Here is a 20,113-nt window from a genome sequence, read left to right as displayed (position 1 = left end):
GTGGACTTGGTTACCCAGAAGGATATTCTTTTTTTAAAACTTAAGGCCTAGTGGCTGTAGCCTAGCTGCAGGCTATTGAATTTAAGCTTACTATTGTAATACTGAGCCAGTAGTCTGTTGAAAGGCTATATTTTTATATAGCGGATTAACTTAATCCCTGAGATATAGCCCCAATGACCTAGCCTTATAGCTGCTCTGCTCTTAGGAATATCTACAGTGCAGGCTGCAGTGTTAATGGACACATTTCTTTGCACTGGCTATAATTGTCAGTTTGCAATTCTGAGCTGTCACACCAGTCCCAAACCCTGGCAGACAGCTTTGACTTAGCTGATGCTGTGATGGAATTAGAAATCTATCGCTATAATAGTGAACCGCAGCAGCGAAGGCAGCTTGTCCGCCCTCTCCTTCCCCAGGGCGATCCCTTTGCCCTGTCTCAGGTAGGCAGGAAGTGCAATTCAGCAGTTGCTTCTGTCATCCACTCTGATAGACAGGAGGCAAGTGTAGCATATTTTTGCCAAACGTTGTCATATGCAATCCAAATGAGTGTCGCTCTGCTCCGTGGTTGTGTGAGACGACCTAAGACGATGCTTCCTGGTGAGCTGCTGTGCTACTGTTTGTGTGTTTTTGAGCTATCGGGTTGTTATTGAGCTGTTTAATTTTACTCACTGCTGTATCGATGAATATTTAATGAACTCTCAAGTTGTTTGGCTGAGTCAAAACGAGGAGTCAGGGAACTCTTTTCACCTATCTGTCTCGGTACGCCACTTAAGACAGTCTTTTCCTTTTAATCAAGATAGCAGAGGCTCTGCAGTAGGGCTGGGTGTTATGGAGTAAAACAAATATTATTATTACTAGAAAACTTTTAGTCATTTTGAAAGACTGTACATCACAGCATCTGTTTATGCATAACAAAATAACACGTAAAGTCATATTGTTGTCACACACTGGTCTACTGATAATGGAACGTGAGAGTTTAATCTGTCCCCAGGCAATATGAATATGCAAAGATGTATGAAAATTGGCCTGATTATCTTAATTAATTATGTTTGTGGCACATGTGTGCAATATTCTATCCCATAAGCAGTGACCGCATTCATTCGGTGGATGAAGGTCAGCAGCAAAGTGCTAACTCATGTGGATCGAGGATAGGACTGGGTAGTGGTGGCCCTGGATCATTAACTTTAGTGCTGAAGAGAATTGGCTTTCAGTGTAGGCATTGCCACCCCCAAGATTCCACTCCCCTCCCATTAGTGTGTCCTGTCTTCTCGCTCCCTTTCAGTCCTGCCCTCTCCCACCCTGCAACCCCCCCCCGCTGTGTTGTCTCTCTTTCACTCTCCAAATATTAACAGGGTCATTTGAATGTCCTACATTGCTGGGAAGTTGTGATGATGTCAGCTGCTCTGTGCTGATCTCTGAATGGCTTTTTTTTTTTTTTTTGCTTAAAGCTGACATGAAATTGATGCCAGTTGAGGTTTTATTTTAATTACTGTCCCCGACAGTTTCATTTATTATCTTGACTGAATCCAGTTAAGTTCTCAGCTGCATACCACAAACAGTAAAACTATTCTGATAAGCAGACAGGAAAGGAAAAGTCTTGGTTTTTGCTTTGTTCTCCAGGGTGGTCTTTCACCACAGATCTTTTAGGTCTTCTATGGCCGGTGATAGGGGCAATGTCTTCTTACGGCTTTTTGTACTGTAGATTACTGACAAGGATGACTCACGGCTAATTCGCTCTATTGATGGGGATCTTTCATTTACATCCGTATGGAACAAACCAGTTGAGTCAGGTCCTCTGAGTCACACCGCTACCCCCCTCCCCCTTTCCACCGTCACCTCATCACCGCAAAAACACAAACCTCCTGTGGTTGTGTATGTTGCTAAGGAGATTTTCAGAGGAAACATGTCACCTGTCCGCTCACTCAGTGAGCTTCATTTGAAGAAGAAAAGGGGAATAAAGCCACTTATCTTAAGGCTGTTGAGCTTTTGCTTGGTGCAACCCACAGTTCAAAAGCAACTCAAATACTTTTGTTTCCGCACCATGGCTGCAGCTGCTCTGCAAGCTTGCCCCTCAAGCCCTTTGTGCTCGTGACCCTGCTGACCTGATGTTCCCACCATGGCCCCTGTAGGCACAGCCGTTCACGGCAGCGTGCTGAGAATAGAAAAACGTGGCAGTCAAACCTGGATGTTTAGGAGACAAACAATACTATTTAAACAATTACACACTTTCCAGGTTATTCCAGTTCTTAGGCTGAAGCACTACAGAAGTCACTGTGAAGATATTACATTGTGCCAAAAGCTGGGGCTGAAACAGAAAGGTCCGATGAGTTCAAGTTGTGCCATGCCCCAGGACACCTATGCTATGTCATATTAGTTTTATTACGGCCTTATCAATACTTTCACTCTCCTTTTGTGTGATCAGATTACAGATGGGAGCATATTCCAGCACAGCCCTGAAAGCCTCTTTAGCATACATCTGTATATGATTACACAGAGACACTGTTTTTCACTGTCATGTTCACATTTGTATTGATTTTAGAGTCTTACTTACACAGAATATGGTATTTCACTCCCAGCTGTGTATTTTCAAATTTACTGTCAAGGCATTAATTTGACATAGACCTCTTTTCTTTTATTCAGTTAGACTCCCAATGCCTATAACTATAAAGTTACAGAATATCCTGTTTAAGTATTATATACATATATTAGCATTTCTTTCTAATCTCTGTCAGCAATACAGAAGCTGTCATAGTTATAGAGCTGAATGTGAAGGAATACCAGCTTTCAGGGAGCTTGCTGTTAGACAGCTCAATTTTCTGCTCAGTGTCGATGTGTTCATTTTTTTTTCTGCAGTAGCTGAAGGCTTTCACATTCCACTTCAGTGACATCTTCATTGAGATAGTCCATTTCTTTTTAGATAGTCCTAAACCAGTCTCAATCATCTGTCAGTCACACACTGACATCCAAATCCAGAGTCTCCGGAGTCCTCAGTGGGTCTATCTCTTGAGACTGCTTGGCAGGAGTATTTAGTGTATGTGTGTGTGTGTTGGGATAGAGGGATCTCTCACAGTGGTGACAGCACTAGTTTGCAGTTGGATGGCGTGAGGTGAAATGGAATTCTGGGAGCTGGCCTCTGATTTCTCTGTTGACACAGGAATGAGGGCTGGGAAACAAATCCTGCTATCTGTAGCCCCCTTGAGACGCGCAGCCCTTCATGTTAATCTGATGACAATTTGACATGTCGGTCTGATGTCTTAATAAGCATCCACTTCTACGCAAAAGTCAGGACAGAAATGTTAGTACTAGATGGGACCGTACCACTCTGGCTTCAACTACAAATTAAGTTCAATTGTAAATGTGCCGTCATGTCTGAACAAAGTTATACAGAACTTTAACATGAAGTGTGCCATTACTTTTACAAATGTTATATAACTAATGTTTGCAAAGTGCGAGTGAAGTACACTTCTCACTCCGTACACACACACACACTCCTCTATCTTGTATTGTTATTCAACTTCTCTGTCTAATCTGCCCTGCTTTCTGCCCCCCTCTCTCTCCCCCGCTGTCCCCAGATGTTCCTGACAGTATACCTCAGTAACAATGACCAGCATTTTACTGAGGTTCCCGTTACCCCGGAGACGCTGTGCCGGGATGTGGTGGAGTTGTGCAAGGAGCCGGGGGAGTCTGACTGCCACCTGTCAGAGATGTGGCGTGGATCTGGTGAGTGACGGTGCCAGCTCACCCAGTGTTATCCTTATCCTTCAGCACACAATGAAGAGCATGAGATTTACAGTCACATGCTGTTTCGGTTGTGGGATAGGGACAGGGACAGGAGTCAGCGTGCAGACAGTTGTTTGCCGCCTTCCTTTTAATTAGAGGGAAATTGCTTTTCTGAAGTAGCCCATATATGGAGATTAGCTGTATGGTCAACTGCTTGGTGATTTCTTTTTGAAGGGCTTATCTCTTCTGGGGCTGCAATACAAATGAAGCAGAGCCCATAATCCCTGTAACAAACACAAGCACCCAAACATCTCCCACATCTCTCAGGTGGGAGGGTGGGGGGGTTGAGATTTTATGCCTTCCCCTTTTTCCCCCATCTCTGAGAGTCAGGAGGTATTCAGAATCAAAACTCAAGGAGCCAGGCTTCGTAGCTGTTTCCATGGTGACGCTGCCGTAAGAGTGAAGAAAGTGCCAATTATTGTGTTTGAGTACTTCCACAAGTAGTCTGAAAAGATTGTCTCATTTTGCAGCCATTTTTCTCTGCAGGCCACTACTGACTCTCCTTGAAAACACAGCAATGACATTTAGCATCAAATTTAGATGTAAAGCTATTAATAACCGGGATATTACAGGTCGTACTGATTTGTTTTGCAGTCATGCCATTATAATAGATCACTTTCATTGACCTCTGCTTGACTGTAATGTGTCAGTCCATTTGTGTAATGAAATGGTCTTAAGCAGGTTGAAGAAAATGTCTGAGGAATGGATGATGAGCCCTTTGGCTCAGAACCAGCCAGAATAATTGACAACACATCACAGTTGTTTTCCCCGAGGTCATTACTCAGAAAGATCAACTAGATGCAGATGGTGGTAAAATGAATCTCATTTCAGTGTAGGCCAGCAGTGTCAGGCTAATAGTTGGACGGGATCTTGCAAAGCAAACTTCACATGCAAACTTGACCTACATTGGTATTTTCATGTGTTTTAACCTTGGCAAATTAAGTATAATTAGATATTTAATATTGAATTTATGGGTGTGTTTTTAATCTCACCCCTGAGCGCTGACATCTTTATGTATTCTGTCTGCAGAGCGAGCTGTAGGTGATGGGGAGAGGATGCTGGATGTGCTCCAACGGTGGGGACAACACAGGGCAGAGGTGCGCTTCTTTCTGCGTCACAATCGACCCCCTAGCAGGGAGTCTGGTAAGTGTCCATCTCCAACACACAGCTCAACTGTGCATACAGACAGTGAAGCAGAAGCAAGGGTTTCTATGGTCACTTCTCTCACATGAGTCATAGTTTGGGTGAGGGCAGTCCCCAGAGAAAAGACATTTGACACCAACGTAGTAAAATCCTGACATGCCAGCAGCCTCTAAACGTCCACACATCCACTCCGGTGTTAAGGATTTATGAAAGTAAATTTATATTAACAGCTTGTTTGAGGCTTAGAATGAACCAGACCACCTCTCCTCTCACACTAGAGAGGTTCGGAAGTGGTGCTCTGGCGACCGCCTTTATCCAGGAAAGGTTTTATATTAGCAGGCCTCAAATCCTTGAGCAAGCCTTATTTAGCCGTACTGTTGGAGGCCAGGGTGTCCCAGTCACATCGTCATAAGCCTGTTACTTTTCAGTTTTCTTAGGAACACAGAAAACTCTAGTATTTTGGTCGTGCGCTATCCTCTCAGCCCCCAGTTGCGTAACTAAGCCCTTTTACCCCTCACAGCTTGAGTCTGGCCCACGGATTAGATGGCTGTTTTCCCTTCCTGTTATCTTAGCCTGCTCTTGTTTTCCCACACTGTTAGCTTAGCTCTGCTCAGTGTTTGCAACACAGCTCTGAAATACCTTTTTCTGTTGCCGTATTTTTTTAAGGATGGGTACATTTGGTCTCCTGTTTCTGTGGCGTTTATATTATTTATGGGAATTCTGCTGTACTCAGTGCCACCTGTAGTATGCAGGCGGTTAAATGCTCATACTTCCTGATGCTGTGAAGGCTGCCTGACCCGTTCAGAGGACAACATTTATTTACTGCTGAATTGAGCTAGCTAAGTAATCTCACACTTAATGTCACTTATTGAGCCTTAGCATGATGTTATGTTCACACCAACACTTAATTAGTGCATGTATTTAACATGTATACTGTATGTCAAGGGTCATCTAAAACCATTATGCAAGCTAAAAGGCTTTGGTCCTAGTCCGATGCTTTAAAGATGGGATCTGGATTGCTAGACCCCCCCCCCCACCCTTTAGCTGTCAAATGCCAGTAGCATGGTTGGATATAAGTGCATTCATGTACACAGAAAAGCACATACACACACACACAGTTGTGGGACCCACCGCCAGACGGTTATGTATTAGGTTAAATCCTGAGATTACTGCAAGTCACAAAGAGCACTGATCCCAGTTGTTTCCCAGAGGAGCTAAGATCATTCAGCACTAGCCAGTCTATTTTGCCGGGCTGTCTACTGATCTACACCCTCCTCTGCAGCAAGTCCAGACAAAGCCGTACAGTGTGTACCCTTGTTTGTCAGAGACAGTGACGGGCAAAAAGGCAAGGGGAAAGTTCCTGTCATTTTTCACAGTTGTCTGCAAAGGCCAGTAGTTAGCTCGGTTTGCTGTGTTTTTTGGTTTGGACTAAATTTAGGTTGCCGCTTTGAGGTCTTCAGTAGATTATGATGTCTGATGAATTATTTTATTGTATCGGTTACTCAGGTGGGTCAAGAGGCTCAGAGCCGAAGAGGAATGGAGTGAAGGGTCCCCCAGACAGAAGAATGGAGAATGGGGTGAGTTTGGATGTCTTCTTTATACACAATTTGAAATACGTTCAGCAGGATGCTTTCTTTTTGAAGAAAAAAAGTAAGATATAGCCTCATGAAATATTTTACCTGAGCCAGTGAAGCACTGGCAACACCTTATTCATACTTTTGCACTCTCAGTTATTTAATTTTTGAACTCAAGTGGAAAAACAATAGAACTGAACTTCCTTTATAAGGGCTTTCCACTTCACCTCATTAAAACAACATCAGGATTACAGTCATAGCTTCCTTGGCTCATTTTAGGCAGAGGATGTTTTGATGCGTCATCACCAAGTTTCCATTTTGTACTTTAATTCCCGTCATGTGGGTCATAGATTTTTTTGTTTACAAAAATTCTGTGACCTGGTTTGTTGTTTTTTTATACTGAACAACAAGCCTACTTGATGATTTGCAAAGGGGTATTATTACTTTATTCAGTTCAGAAATGCCCTGCAGTCAGTGTATGAATGCAAGTAAAAAAATAATCAGTGCATCATGACGTGGACATGATTGTTCATATAATTTATAATTTAAGAATATCATTTGAAAATTAATGTAATACAAATCCTGAAATCACAAAAAGGCCTTTGTCGGTCCTCTTATGAGAGTTTAAATAGGAATGTAAAGGGATTGCTCCACTACTCTCCCCACATGTGTTTGTCTGTTGTTGCTTTTGCTTTTCTGACTTCAAGGCTACACTCATTGTCTTGTTTTCGACCTTGAATGATAGAGCAGTGATAGAGCTTATTACACAAGATTGACTGTGTTGTCTTTTGTCCTTTGTCCCTCTAATTGTCCCTGCGCAGGTGGCGACACCCCGGATGGACATGACGCTGGCTGAACTACAAGAGATGGCTGCCAGACAGCAGCAACAAATAGAAGCTCAACAACAGCTCCTTGCTTCCAAGGTGCATAAAGACGAGAGTGCAAGATGAAAGGGGAGATGGGGACTGGTAGAGAGATGGGTGGATACAGGGGGTGAAGAGGTTTAAGTGGCGGAGATGAAAGTAAAAGCCAGAGGAGGAGAGAAAAATAATAGAGCAGGATTAAATAGGGGATATTGGGAGAAAGTGAGAAGATAGCACACAAAACAAAGGCTATAAAACAAGTCTAGTGCACTTATGGAAGTAAAGATGCTGAGATAGGGTGCACGTGTTGTGATAGACAGGTTAGATGAGTTGTGGATGGCTGCAGGTGTAGTGTTTATAATTTGAGAAGCCTGAGACAGCTGCCTGCCCTGGATTCTCACTGTGTAGGACTCCTCTGGTGTTTGAAGATCTCTTTTTTTTTCTCATTTTGCTCTGGATTTATTGGTGACGGTGAGAAAGACATTTGACAGAAAACAGACGTGATATAATTAAATACCTGACTGACCTTTTTTTTCCTCCTATGCCTTTTTTGGTTCTTGCTGAGGCACCTTAAAATGTTTTTGCTCTGCTGATCCACACATATGTACTGTATTAGGAAAACTTAAGCATTCTGATCTATATTATAGCAAGCCAAGGAATGTAGCTTCAAGCAGGCATGTATGTTAACTTGCATACAAGCCATGTAAACAATCAGGCATGACGATCGGCACACATCACATGGTGCAGTTCCGCATAGAGCCTGTGCTGTGATCATCTGAGAACCTGTTTGGGAGAGCTCTGTCAGGTGTACAGCACACTGTCACAGTTCAAGACTGGCTTTTTGTTTTGAACATTTGACACTGTTTAGCTCCACAGAATGTCTTATTTAACCAGGTACGTTGATATAAAATGGATTCCTAACAGCCTGCAGGAGCAGTTACTGGGGGAATAGCATTCTTACAGCAGCCATTTTACTGTCAGCTTCTAACCACAGTGTGTAGTTCAAGGCCTTCTCTGAAGACACTTGGACAGCAGCTGTTTAGTAAAACATCCTCGGCAATGGATTACTCATAACGAAAGTTAACAGGGATGTGTCTGTTTAATTATGTTTCTGACCTTTGCCCCCTTTCTCCTCTCTTTTGTCTGTCCAGGAGCAGCGGCTGCGCTACTTGAAGCAGCAGGAGCAGCGACAGCAGCAGCAGGCCTCTGAGCAGGAGAAGCTGCAGCGCCTCCGAGAGAACATCGAGAACCAGGAAACTCGGCTCAAGAAGGTTCGGGCCCTCAAGGGCCAGGTGGAGCAGAAGCGCCTGAGCAATGGCAAACTGGGTAAGCTCTAAGACTTAAGTGAATGGTTGCCTCTCAGAATGTTGTATATGGAAGGTTTGATTTAGTTTTTTGACTCCTGCCTTCATAATATTCTGTGTCTCTCATTTCCCCACCTCCATCATCTTCACCCACCTTCTCTTTACCTGTGGTTCCCTCTCTTCACCTTCCTCTCCTTTTCATCCCTCTCCCTTTCCAGTGGAGGAGATAGAGCAGATGAACAACCTGTTCCAGCAAAAGCAGAGAGAACTAGTGATGGCTGCGTCCAAGGTGGAGGAGCTCAGCCGACAGCTGGACTTGCTCAAAAATGGCAAAATGGACAACTTCCATGACAACCAGAGCTCTGTGGCTGAACTAGACCGCCTTTACAAGGAGCTACAGGTGTGCAGAAATACAACTAAGTTAAATTCAACACCAAAACAAAATTAAGCTCCAAAGACTAGAGAGTATCTGTTTTAAATTACATTAAAGTAACTTCTTTTTGTCCTCATGTCTTGTCCCTTTTGCTTAGCTGAGGAACAAGCTCAACCAGGATCAGAACACTAAGTTGCAGCAGCAGAGAGAGGGCCTGAATAAGCGCAACCTGGAGGTGGCTGCCATGGACAAGCGCATCAGTGAGCTACGAGATCGGCTGTGGAAGAAAAAGGCAGCACTGCAGCAGAAGGAGAACTTGCCTGTAAGTATTGTCACACCACAGCAGCATTAACAAAAACATTCACATCATATGTCATCATTTATATCTCGTGAAAGGCATTAATGTGACTTGCTCACAATTTGTGAAGCCACTATTATTCATATCTTCAAATAAGTGATGGAAATGGTTTTGATCAGAGCTCCCCCTAGTGGCCGTATAATAAAGGCTGTTTGTATCTCTCTTTACCTCCGGAAGCCTCAGACGCCCTGGCATTCAGAGCTCACCCATGCCAATGTAAGGCACCTTAACCTCACTATCTTCTGTGTGGGCAAACCTAGTGACCACCTCACTCAAAGGACTCAATTCCTATTCGTCTTTTTCCATGCTTTGATCTCTTTTTCTGAGATAGCTGGTGGGGATTGATCATCGTTATGATCATGTCATAGAGCTGCATCTGAGTTAACACTCCCACTTCTTCACTCAGCTGTGTTTTCAGTCCCATTTGGCAGAAACAACTCCTGAAGATGAGAGAGGAGTAATGAGTGCGGGCTGACATCTCAGACAGGCAGGAATGTCAGGGGAGATGCTATCTTTTCTGGCTGCACTCCTGACAGAAACAGGAAAAGGCAAATGACTTGTTTACTTAAGACAAACAAGCATCTTACTTAAAAAACTTTTCCAAACACATTTTATAATAAAATACATGACAGGATTCAACACATACTAGAAATTAGCAGGCAGAATAATCCAGTCTTTGTACTCACTCGTATGGGTGTTAAAGTTTTGGCTCCGAGTTTGCTGCCTGGTGTCGCCCTGCTCCTCCTCTGCTCCTCTCGCCCCTTTCCAGGAGTTGTTTTGAACACAGGTTGCCATGGGACTGTAAATAAGAGTCAACAGACTGTGAGGAAGAAAAATTAACATGCTCACTGCTTGAGGTTGACTGCTTGTGTAGGGATAGCAAAGATGAAAGGGTCGCCAGAAAGAAAACATAATCATTCAGATTGGACGATGGATGATTTATGTTTTTACCCTCTCAGATAAATGAGTAATTTTATGCTGTCCTCTATGCAGTAATTTCTGTAATTATATATCCAATCAGGTCCACTTCCTTTCAGACATAATGAAGGTGTTTCATTGGCTTCCAACATTAACTTTCTTTCTTTCAATCAAATTAACATTCAGCTAATTAACCCCAAATATTGTTTTTCATTATATAATGCTGATTTATAACTTTGTAATGCAAATCACAAAGCTGTTTGTATTCACTGCCATCAGATTCTTTTTTTTTTCTTGTGTTGTACATTCAAAAAATAGCCTTCTTAGTTTCCAGCATGCAGTGTTTACTTAGCAGATGCTGCGTACAAGATCTAAAGTGACCTATAAGTTAGAACATAAATAATAAATGTCATAATGGAGACTAACATATCCTTCTGAAGCTCTGCTGGAAGCCTTTTAAATAAAGTAGCAACTTGCACCCTAATCCAACTTTAAAGAAGCCAAACTTTTCTTTAGATGCCCCCCTGATAATAGAGTAGGCACAGAACAGAGAAAGGTGTGTGCATGAGTGTTTGTTTGCATGTGTGCACATGTGTGTGTGTTTTTAGAGATGAAGGCCTGAATAGGCCCTAGTGAGGAGGTGATTTACCCACACCCTGCCTAGAATCATAATGAGTGGGCCTTTTTCACACTCGCACAAAGACACACTCCATCCAAGCTGCTCTCTCCTCCAACCAAACAGCGAGCGTCTGGCTGACATCACCCAAAAAGCACGTATAACCATACTGACTGGAGAGAGGCAGTCTAAGAGCTGCCAGCCTACAGTCATCCTGCTCCGTCTTAGTGACATAGGTCAGGAAACACAGAAAAGACTTATATTAGACTGGAAAAAGGGGATTGTTTGGTGTCTTGAACTGCTGTTGCATGTTTGTGCTTTTGTTTTTTTCAAGAATGGCTATCCTGGTAAAGAGAGGGCTTCAAAAGACACTCATCTTCAGGTAACTAAACTAGTGCTGGAGCTAAACATATGTGTTTCTTTTCTTTCCGATCTTTTAAGTTTGACTTGGCACATCAGATTCCATTCGTCTTTTTTTTTGCCTTGAAACTCTTGATGAGCAAAGTGAGCCGTGTTCATCTTATTTTAGAGGGACAGCTGCTCATAATGACATCAGCTGTAGGATGAGTTTTTGTCCAAGGGTTGAGCTGTATTTTGAAAGATGTTTCATGTACTTAGCTTAGGTTTAAAGTGAAAGTTAATCAGTCTGTGTATTGGCTTTAAAAAGCATTAACTTCTTCTTTGAGGTGTTGTATTTATGACAACGTTACTGTCTTTAAACTTCAAGATTTCTCTAATTAAGCCTGAAATTAAGCTACAGGATTTAAGAGGTTGTACTGTCAGTGTGGATTTTACATCCTGTCCAAGGGGGAGAGCCCACATGTTTCCTGACTGCTTTAAAATTACTGCATGTTGTTCAGTTGGAACATGGTTTTTAAAAAGCTTATAAAATGAGAGGACATGAATATTTAATAAATCTGGGTAAGTTAAATCTTCATAAATCAGCAACTGTAATGCATATGCTTTCTTGTAGCACTGAGGTTTTTCAGTAGTAGCTAAACAGTTGGATTGCGAAGAATCAGTGCCATAAAATACAAGTGGAAGTGGTTTAAAGCAGAGCTCAGAGGATGGTGATTTTGGTTAATCATTCCAACAGTTTGGCCCTTAGTAAAATATCTCAATTACTGTTTGGTGGATTGCCAATTTGTTGCATTTATAGACGGTCATGGTCCTCAGAGAAACATGACCCATCATCAATCCCTACCAGCAGGTCTAAATTCCCACTTCTGTCAGACTTTACTTCATGACCGTTCACCGTAAAAGTTCACACATGTCTTTGTTATGCCCGTTCCGCTAGCACCGCCCACAAGTTAGAAAAATAAAGAAGACTCCATTACAAATCTTTGAACATTTCAGCTGACCACAATAAATCCTTTTGATTTGAGTAAAATTGTGACCCGCTCTGGTGCCACCCTCAGGCCAAAGTTAGAATTTTTTGCCTCTCTAGTGGCAAGAATCTAAGACAATGAAGCTGTTTCACCATTTTCATCCATCACACAATTTTGTTTTTGTCATGCAATGAACATCACGCTTTAGAGGATTGCTGTAGACTTTTAATGTTGTTGATTAGTGCCTTAATATTAACCATGATTTCAGCATGCTTTCCATGATCTCAACTGTTTTTTTGTATCATTAACAAAACATAAGAATTTTCGGTTACCATTTTGTCATCTATATGTGTTCTTTCTCTACCCTAATACAAGATATTTTGGATTACTCTCACTGACTTATGCTGCTCCTCTTATTTTTTCTCTCCTCCCCTTACCATGAACAGGTGCCCTCAGATGGCCAAGCTGGACAGCAGTCGGGTCCGTCTCGTGTGGCGGCGGTTGGCCCGTACATCCAGTCGTCCACCATGCCCAGGGGCCCAGTGAGGCACGACCTGCTTGTAAAACCAGCATACCCGGACGGCACTGCCACTCTTCCAGCCCACGACCCACAGAGCAAGGCCAGCACAGGTGAGCAGCCAGAAACAACACACTGTCTGCAGCCTTTCACCTCTCAACTCAAGCCTTTTCTTGTCTGACCATGACTCAGTTCTCTGACTTGGAAGCGGACCTGCGCTTCTGTGTTTTTACATGTAATTTATTCAGCTACATCTGGCGATTGCTGAGTCTGCAACAGCTCACTCAGCAGCAGAGTCCAAAATAAAGCTTAAATTGTCAGACCACAAATATGTAAGGAAACCAATAGCAGAGAGTCCTCAACTACAGTTCCCTGTGTTTCTTTGTGAATGTCATCATGGAATTGGGTGTGTTTTTCTTTAACTGAAATGTGATAAGACTGTCCCAAATCCAGCAGGAGCAGAGGAGTCTGGGACACCTGCTGGTTGTGATGTCACTCTGAGCTCAGAAGGTAGCTAGTTGGATGGTGTGTTGTGACAGAGTGTTGCTGAGCCTGAATTTTGAACTCTTGCTTTCACTCTCATTACATTTTCTTAAGAACTTTTGACATGTTTTGCAGTGAGTGAAACAGTTTTTCATGCCACAGTGTGTGTCTCTTTGTGCCCATCTTTTGTTTTTCTTTTAAAAGCAAGCAGAGAACAGAGTAAGCTGTTGTTGCACCAGCACCCTCTCCCAGCGGACTGCAGTAACATGTGCGCTGTGTAATGGAGGGGAACAAAGTCTGGCCGAACCGATGATGGACCAGAGCAACATATCCCATTTAAAGATGTTCTTTGTGCCATCCTCTTTCTCAGTAATTCTTTCTCACGTGCTTCATCTCTAGACTCGCTCTCGTAGCCCTAAAGCAGTCCCCCAGTGGATAGTGGGCCAGCAGTGCGCTTTACATTATTAAAAATGAATGATCCGACACCAAAATTAGTCATTACAAAACAACAGCAGAAGGGAAACCCCCCTCCCTCATTCCCTCTCTCACCTCCTCATCAACCATGTTTTCCCTTTTCAAGCAGTTCCACATACAGGAAGTAAAAGTAACAGGTTTTTCCCAGGCTGTCATGATGCTGCACGCAATTATTTCTGCATGCTGAGTTGATTTGCAGTATGGGAAGAAGAGAGATAGGGATGGGCGGGGATGCAGAGGAATCTGCTCTTAGTGTACACCCATTCCCAGTTCTTCTCTAGCAGAGACGTTGTGCATAGCATCAGCCAGGCTCCTGGGGGTTGTGCTGGACTCTGTGTGGCCCCTCAGGGGGGCCCCTGCTTGGGCCCAGCCAACAGCATGTCTTGAGCAAGGGGAGATCTGGAGCTCTAAGGCTACTTTGTTTTTCTTGTCTTTCGAATGCATCTTCCTCAGAAGCCATGTTCTTGCTTAAGCCTCTGAAAGAGCTGCGGGCTAAGAGAAAAGGTACACACTTGTGTTTGTGTGTGTGTGCTTTTCAGCGGCTTTGTTTCATTGTGTTTATGTTTCATGAGAGTCATTCTCACTGAAAAAGATGAGATATTTTCATCATTTCCTGGCTGGATCTTTTGGTCCTGTTTGCTTGTTTTTGCTGCTGTTTGTTAAAGCGTGTTTGTTGAGCTTTCTCCTCAGTTATTTTTCTGCCGCTCTAAATGGGTCAGTTGGAACAAACACATAACCTTCAGTTGAACTGACATTCTGTGTGGATTCTGACCAACCCAATCAGGTCTCGCTCGCAAAATGTGTGTGTGTTTGTTTGTTAGTGTATTTGTACAACACCTCTTGAGAGGCAGCATTTAATTACACTCTGCAGGCACTGCGATGGAAATCATCATGTTTTTGCCATCTTTGATGTGATGCAAATCTTGCTCGTTGCAAGAGCCCTCATGCTTTTGTGGCTCATCTGACTGTGGATGTCTGCGGACGTGCATGGCCACTGGCTGGTTCTTAGTCAGTCAACCAAAACAACAAATGATGAGTAATGAAGAAGGCAAAATGCTATAAAATTCCCATCACTTTTCAAAAATCCATGATTGTTTGCTCTGTGTGACTCTGCATAACACACAGCTCTGGGAACGTTTATCTGGATAAATAATGGCTGAAGCGAGTTTCCTTGTGCACTGGTGCTTTATTTTATCATCCATGTCTGTGTTAAATCTTAACATTAACACACTGTTTTATTATATTTCCTTATTCTCTCCTTGCTCTCCTGCGGGTCCCACAGGCCATCAGCCATCCAAGCTGGCAGACTGGGGCTCTTCAGGTCCAGAATCCAACACCAATGGTCATGGTCCAGCTTCAACACTGCCACGAATGACCTCTCACTCCAACTCTAACACAGAACAAGGTAAGAGGCATACACACATGCAAACTACATGCACATACAGCCATTCCACAGAATCGACATTGCAGTCTCTTCTTGTAACTGTGGAAACAGTAAAGCAGCAGGACAAAAGCTTTCAAAGGGGTTTTTGTTCTGTTTTCTTTATAATCACACTGTCTGAACATGAGACAAAACTGATTTCCACCTGTACGTGTGGTTTGTGAATAGATGACACGGAACTGAAGAGGGACAGGAAGGTGCGTCCATTTTCCATGTTCGAGCCAACTGAGGTTCCCGCCACCTCCCTCCGCAAAAACCAGAGCAGCGATGATCTGGTCAGGGACGCTCAGGTGAGAGGGAATGGAAACACTGTACTCACATCCAAAAAGGAAATTAATTTGGTTATTACCAGCAGGATTACACCCTGGTGTTAAATTTTCTATCTGTCTCTCCTCTTATTTCCCCAGTCGGCTCCCAAAGCTCCAGTCAAGGTGCCTCCTCCTGTTCCCACCAAACCAAAAGGCCCTGGTGTCGTGCCCTACGGCAAACAAGGTCTCAACACAGGCACCTTCCCTAAAACCAAGCCCCACAGCCAGCAGCCCCAGGCTGCCCAGGGCCGCGGCCCTCTCCCGCCCTCACAGAGCCAGACACTCCCCTTACCCTCCAAGCAGGACACTCCACCTGCAGCCACAGTACGGCCGTTCACCCCAGAGCTGCCCTCCTCCAAAGACGCCAGCCTGAGTAAGCCCCAGACCTTAGCGGCCAGCTCCATTTACTCCATGTACACGCAGCAGCCTGGTGTGCAGGGTGCTCTCAACAGGTCTCAGAACCGCACCAATGGATTTGTCAGTGGTAAGAATATCCAGTTGTAACTTTTTTAAATGTAGTGCATGAACAGTGTTGATGAATGGGGTCATTCTCATTTGGGTTCCTTGGTAATTGATTGAATAGGTGTAGTCTGTTTGGTCATGAACACATCATGTGTCCTTGTCCCTTGTCTTTATGCTTACTGTAACACACAAAATCAACAAGTATATGAACACGTCAATCTCCAGGTTTACACGTCAGCCTCTGAAGTAAGTATCCTTTTAAGTGAGATGGAAATTAAATCTGAAGACTAATGCTGGAGTAAAAAAAAAAAAAAAAATAAGGTACAGCTAAAACAACGTGAGGGTCAAGATGTAAACAAGGGTAAAGAAAAGTAGTATATTGTGTCACTTGAGATATATTCACTGAAAGGTAAACATGCCCTACTGCTGTTGTCTTCAGCATACTCAACAAGAAAATATTCACACGCCACTGACCAGAGAAGCAGCGAGAGAGGTTGAGCCATCTGTTACATCTTCCCTTTACAAACGCAATATCAGGCAACCGTACCTGCTGCTTCTGACTGGAACTGTGAAAATTAAAAGGAACAAATTTTGTCTTCCTTCCTGCGTCTGTTCCGAGAATTTTCATGTAATTCACACTAGCTCTGCGACATAAATACAATATTATTTTGCTAAGACATTTAAGGGAAACAGGAAAAAAACAGGTAATTAAATGAGAGACCCCCCTCCTGACAGAGATTCAGTAGATGCTGTAGATGGAAAAGACAAAGTAGAAAGTCTAAATGGGCATAGAAGAAGTTCAATATGAGTGTAATAGGTCCAGTATGATTAAGTAATCCATTATACAGTAATTTAGAATGACCTGGTGTTTCATTTATTGAACAAAAATGTCATTGTGCAGCAGGTTTAGAAACTGATACAACCCGGTTAAAAAACACAAGCAGCATTTTGATGGTCTTGTTTTTATTTGATCTGTCTTAGCAGTGTTTATCCCTGCATCTTGAGCTTGTTGCTGATCTGATCGAAGTCTCACAGGCTGGTTATGTCAGGTGGCAGGTTTTAAATACAGTATTTAAAGATTAATTAACATGATGATTTTTATTTTGTTATGAGTGTAAAGCTGCGCTAATGTGACTCCATCCTGTAGTCTAACAGCAGTTGTAACACTTGTTTTCTATCTTTGTTTGCAGTGTACGGTAAACCAGTGATCCCCAGTGGCGGCTCCCTACATCCAGACAATCCTTACGCCGACCGCCGCTCCCCTGCCCTAGAATCTGAGGTTGATCACAATGGAGCCAACAACGTGGGTCCCAGCCAATCCGAGGGCCCCCAACCAGAAACAGAGCGCATCCCCCGGCCCCTCAGCCCCACCAAGCTGCTTCCCTTCATTTCCAACCCCTACAGGCATCAGAGTGATGGTGACCTGGAGGCCCTGAGGAAGAAGCTCTACAATGCCCCAAGGCCGCTGAAGAAACGCAGCTCCATCACCGAACCAGAGGGTCCCGCAGGGCCCAACATTCAGAAACTCCTCTACCAGAAGACCACACTGGCAGCTATGGAGACTGTGACTACACCAACCACTCCTACTTATGCTGGTGAAGCAGAGGCCGCGGAGGGATCTATGGGGCAGCATGTTCCCAGCTCTCTGAGTGGTGCAGAGAACCACCCATCAGAGACAGGACAGACTCTAGAGGGAGGACAGCTCCCATCTCAAATCCCAGGTGCTAATGTTCCCGCTCCAGCCCCTGCTGAACACACCAAACCACCTTTAGCTATCCCAGAAAGTGAGGACATTATTCCCCCTCCGCCCCCATCCCACCCAGCCCCAAGGCCAGATGACGCTCTTTTCCCACCACCACCCCCTGCTGGCTTGGAGGACGCAATGTCCAACCTGCCCCCTCCGCCTCCAGAAGGCTTCCTGGAAGAGTTCCCGCCCTACCCACCACCCCCGTACCCCAGTGGAGCAGAGCAGGACAGCTTGGGCGAGGACACCTTTAACATGAAAGCACCTGAGGTCACCGGCCAGGTCACTCTGCCACCGGTATGAATTACCACCTTAAAATGCTGAATCACAATTATCATGTGGCTCCCAGCTGTCTTGTTTGTGTGACTGCAGTCCTGAGTCTTCAGCATAGATTAACCTCATGTGCTTTATCCTATTACATGTTGGTTTGTTAGTACCAGGGGGCAGGTTGTGAGTTACAGTTTGTGCACATTCTACTTTTTAACGACGTGCTGGTTAACAAGCACTGACCTGGCCTGATGTTACGTAATTAGATAATCCATATCAAGTACTGCTTTTGTTTCTGGAGAAAATGGGTCTAATTCTGCTTACACTAAGCGGATACCCACCCCACTTTGCCTCATTCTGTGTTGAAAATAAACACCAGTTTATGTGCTTGTTAAGCTCTCAGTGAAACTCTTTAAGTGGATTTAGTGGTGATGTGGCAGGTTTTACCCCAAAAGGAAAAAACCAATGAGAAATCTGCATTATGACCCATTTTACTCCTTTTGTCACCTCCATTTAAGACCCATTTGGTTGCATAATCATGGTTTTAGAGAAACTATTTTGTTTCTGGATAAACTGGATTAGCAATGCACTTAGAGCTGGAAAACAAGTCCCTCCTCTGCTCTCAGACCAGATTGAACACAACAGAGAGTGGATGCTTCCCACCTCAGCAGCACAGACTTCAGGACATAACTTTGCAGACTCACGTCTTAGATTCAACATTTCTCTTCTCTGTGTTGTTATGGTTGTTTAGGATAATTTTACACAGTTATGATTGTGTCTTTAGGGAAAGAGGACCAACTTGCGCAAGCCCAACTCTGAACGCATCGATCACAGCATGAGAGTGAAGTTCAACCCGCTGGCTCTGCTGCTGGACTCTTCTCTGGAGGGAGAGTTTGACCTGGTCCAGAGAATCATCTATGAAGTAAGACATTTTCACCACAAGAAACATTTGCTATGGATTATAACATGGTTTTAATGTTGCGTTTTCAGCTGTATTAACCAGTTTAGCATAAATATTAAAGTAGAGATTATAGTTTACTGTTTGCTGGGGCTAAAACTCCCCTCACCCCTTGTAAATTCTCACAGGTGGAGGATCCCAGTCAGCCCAACGATGAAGGCATCACTGCTCTACACAATGCTGTCTGCGCCGGGCATACAGAGATTGTCAAGTTCCTTGTTCAGTTTGGTGTCAACGTCAATGCTGCTGACAGTGATGGCTGGTAAGTTCAAGTTCACTGCTGACATGGTAGATGAGTTTATCATCCCCCTCCTGTCCAGTGACAGGAGGGGGATGTTAAGAAAATTCTCCTACTTATTTAGCTAATTAAACTCTTTAAAAGGTCAGTTGGAAAATGCATCGTCATAAAGCTGAAAACGGCTGTTTTTCTGACCCCATGAAAAGTTAACTTTTAGAGATATGTGGTTCTCACAGGACAGCAATGCTACAAACACATAATAATCTTTTAGAATATGATGCATTGCTGTAGATTAAACCATGTGACAGTTTATAAAATTGATGCAACCTTAAACATCTACAGCAGTAAAATGCAACATACACATGAATACAGCAGTAATACTTATCCAATAACATAACATATAATAGTAAAACATTGACAGGGATAATTTTACTGCACAGTGATTACTTTTAGTTTTAATACTTTTAGTACGTTTTGCTTAAAATACTTAAATACTTTTGCTTCAGTAAGGTTTTGAATGCAGGACTTTTACTAGTTATGGAGTATATTTATTGTGGTATTAGTACTGTTACTACAGGGATACAAAAAGGATCTGAACGCTTCCTCCGCCACTGCCCTTTTCCTCTGTTCTGACCTCCTTTTCCTTTCCCACCCACCCCCTAAACACAGGACACCTCTTCACTGTGCTGCATCCTGCAACAATGTGCAAGTGTGCAAGTTCTTGGTGGAGTCCGGTGCAGCGGTGTTTGCTATGACTTACAGCGACATGCAAACAGCTGCTGATAAATGTGAAGAGATGGAGGAGGGTTATACCCAGTGCTCTCAGTTCCTCTACGGTCAGTGGAAGCTATTTTTTTTTTTTTGTTGTTTTCCTATATGTTATGCATGCTTTGTTCCTTTTACTGTTTCTGTTTCTCTCTGAAACTCACACACTTGAATCTTTTTGTGCTCATTAGTTCTCTGTGTG

At 43.5% G+C, this 20,113-nt stretch overlaps 1 protein-coding gene across 6 annotated transcripts in view; it reads left to right on the top strand.

Annotated features, from left to right (window-relative positions):
* tp53bp2a (tumor protein p53 binding protein, 2a) overlaps positions 1–20,113 on the top strand; it is a 31,525-nt gene that overhangs the window by 9,395 nt on the left and 2,017 nt on the right. Inside the window, exons 3-20 of one of the 6 annotated variants that reach the window (XM_050070857.1) lie at positions 3,570–3,717; positions 4,807–4,920; positions 6,427–6,497; positions 7,316–7,417; positions 8,509–8,683; positions 8,880–9,061; positions 9,192–9,356; positions 9,570–9,608; positions 11,261–11,308; positions 12,701–12,884; positions 13,225–13,281; positions 15,011–15,133; positions 15,338–15,459; positions 15,577–15,961; positions 17,130–17,980; positions 18,735–18,872; positions 19,037–19,170; positions 19,816–19,982. In XM_050070857.1, the coding sequence (XP_049926814.1) occupies positions 3,570–3,717; positions 4,807–4,920; positions 6,427–6,497; positions 7,316–7,417; positions 8,509–8,683; positions 8,880–9,061; positions 9,192–9,356; positions 9,570–9,608; positions 11,261–11,308; positions 12,701–12,884; positions 13,225–13,281; positions 15,011–15,133; positions 15,338–15,459; positions 15,577–15,961; positions 17,130–17,980; positions 18,735–18,872; positions 19,037–19,170; positions 19,816–19,982 (3,205 nt within the window). The remainder of the gene's footprint in view (positions 1–3,569; positions 3,718–4,806; positions 4,921–6,426; positions 6,498–7,315; positions 7,418–8,508; positions 8,684–8,879; positions 9,062–9,191; positions 9,357–9,569; positions 9,609–11,260; positions 11,309–12,700; positions 12,885–13,224; positions 13,282–15,010; positions 15,134–15,337; positions 15,460–15,576; positions 15,962–17,129; positions 17,981–18,734; positions 18,873–19,036; positions 19,171–19,815; positions 19,983–20,113) is intronic. The other 5 variants (XM_050070858.1, XM_050070859.1, XM_050070860.1 and 2 more) reach the window with 5 other exon arrangements.

The sequence above is a fragment of the Epinephelus moara genome, chromosome 19 (genome assembly GCF_006386435.1).
Source record: "Epinephelus moara isolate mb chromosome 19, YSFRI_EMoa_1.0, whole genome shotgun sequence".
In the NCBI taxonomy this organism is placed as follows: Eukaryota; Metazoa; Chordata; class Actinopteri; order Perciformes; family Serranidae; genus Epinephelus; species Epinephelus moara.
The sequence above is the reverse complement of the archived record's forward strand: the minus strand, read 5'-3'. Positions and strand labels throughout refer to the sequence as shown.